Source organism: Bos grunniens, chromosome 11 (genome assembly GCF_055505025.1).
Source record: "Bos grunniens cultivar Pamir isolate PY7600 chromosome 11, Bosgru_T2T1.0, whole genome shotgun sequence".
In the NCBI taxonomy this organism is placed as follows: domain Eukaryota; kingdom Metazoa; phylum Chordata; class Mammalia; order Artiodactyla; family Bovidae; genus Bos; species Bos grunniens.
Window position 1 is genome coordinate 14,410,235 of NC_141175.1, and position 1,632 is coordinate 14,411,866.

General features: G+C 45.3%; 1 protein-coding gene across 1 annotated transcript; it reads left to right on the forward strand.

Moving 5' to 3' along the window:
- The first annotated feature begins 464 nt into the window (after positions 1-464).
- Positions 465-1,428, forward strand: LOC147362622 (olfactory receptor 1L8-like). The gene has a single exon (XM_086325387.1). The coding sequence runs from the start codon at positions 496-498 to the stop codon at positions 1,426-1,428; it is 933 nt and encodes a 310-aa protein (XP_086181513.1). The 5' UTR covers positions 465-495.
- The last annotated feature ends 204 nt before the right edge of the window (positions 1,429-1,632 follow it).

A 1,632-nucleotide genomic window follows, 5' to 3' on the forward strand; every position in this document is an offset into this window, starting at 1 on the left:
AAAGAATGGGGGTCGTATGACTTCAGTATCTAAAATACTCCCCACCCCCAATGATCTCTTACACTATTAATACCCTCTTTTTTAACAAATGTATTGCTATTTGGTATTATATTACATATACTGTTTGTAATCATCTGACCTATCAGCCAAGCTACATGAATTACATAAAGGCAAAGATTTCTGCTTTGTTGCTGTGTTCCCAGCACTAGGAACTTCCTAGATTTCCCAGACTAGGAACTAAGGAACTTGAATTGGAGGTTTCTAAAGGAAAACTCTTCTTCTGTTCCTCCTGGTTTCAACACAAGGTGCTTATGATAATGTGGATTTGGGAACAGAGGACCACATCAAAGACCACGAAGGTAATGAGTTTCCCAGCACAGCTGCCAATAGTAACCAAACAGAGGAAATAAAGTTTGCTGGGTTCTTGTGATCTGGGCTGTGGAATTGGAGCATGATGAATAACAAACCTTCCTGTATCTAACTAGACCCAAGTCAATGGAAGGACTCAACCAAACCAGCAGTGTTTCTGAGTTCATCCTCCTGGGACTCTCCTCCCGGCCTGAGGACCAGAAGCCACTCTTCATTCTCTTCCTCATCATGTACCTGGTCACCATAACAGGGAATGTGCTCATCATCCTGGCCATCAGATCTGACCCCCAACTGCACACCCCCATGTATGTCTTCTTGAGTGTCCTGTCTTTCACTGACATTTGGTATACAACAACCATTGTCCCCAGGATGCTAGTTGACTTCCTGTCAGAGACGAAGACCATCTCCTATGCTGGATGTCTGACCCAGATGTATTTCATATATGCCTTGAGCACAACTGATAATTGTCTTCTGGCAGCCATGGCCTATGACCGCTATGTGGCCATCTGTGACCCCTTCCACTATGTCACCATTATGAGCCACTGCCACTGTGTCCTGTTAGTGGCCTTCTCCTGCTCATTGCCTCACCTCCACTCACTCCTACACATACTTCTGCTGAATCAGCTCACCTTCTGTGACTCCAATGTTGTCCACCACTTCCTCTGCGACATCAACCCTCTGCTGAAATTGTCCTGCTCCTCCATATTTGTCAATGATCTCACAATAAAGACAGAAGGGCTGGTGTTTTGGGTGACCCCCTTCCTATGCATTGTTTTCTCATATGTGCGAATACTCATAGCAGTTCTCAGGATCCCCTCAGCTGCAGGGAAACACAAAGCCTTCTCCACCTGTGGCTCCCACTTCACTGTGGTCATCCTGTTTTATGGAAGCATCTTTTATGTCTACTTACAGCCCTTGTCCAGCTACACTGTTCAGGACCGAGTGGCTACACTTGTCTACACAGTCCTGACCTCCATGCTCAACCCTTTCATTTACAGTCTGAGAAACAAAGACATGAAGAGGGGCCTGGGGAAGCTGCTGGGCAGGAGGAAATCCTAGCTAGAAGGAGGAAATCCTAGCCTTCTGGGGATATGTTCATGGGTTTCTCTGAGGCTCTAGATCCTGTTTCTCTTGGTTCTTGACAAACATAATAAACTCTTGTAGGTCAGTAGATATGACTCACATGTGTCATGGATGTTGGGTTGTGTCCACTTCTTTACACATGCAACTACTAACAGTGGAGACTTTATGATGATTCAGGAA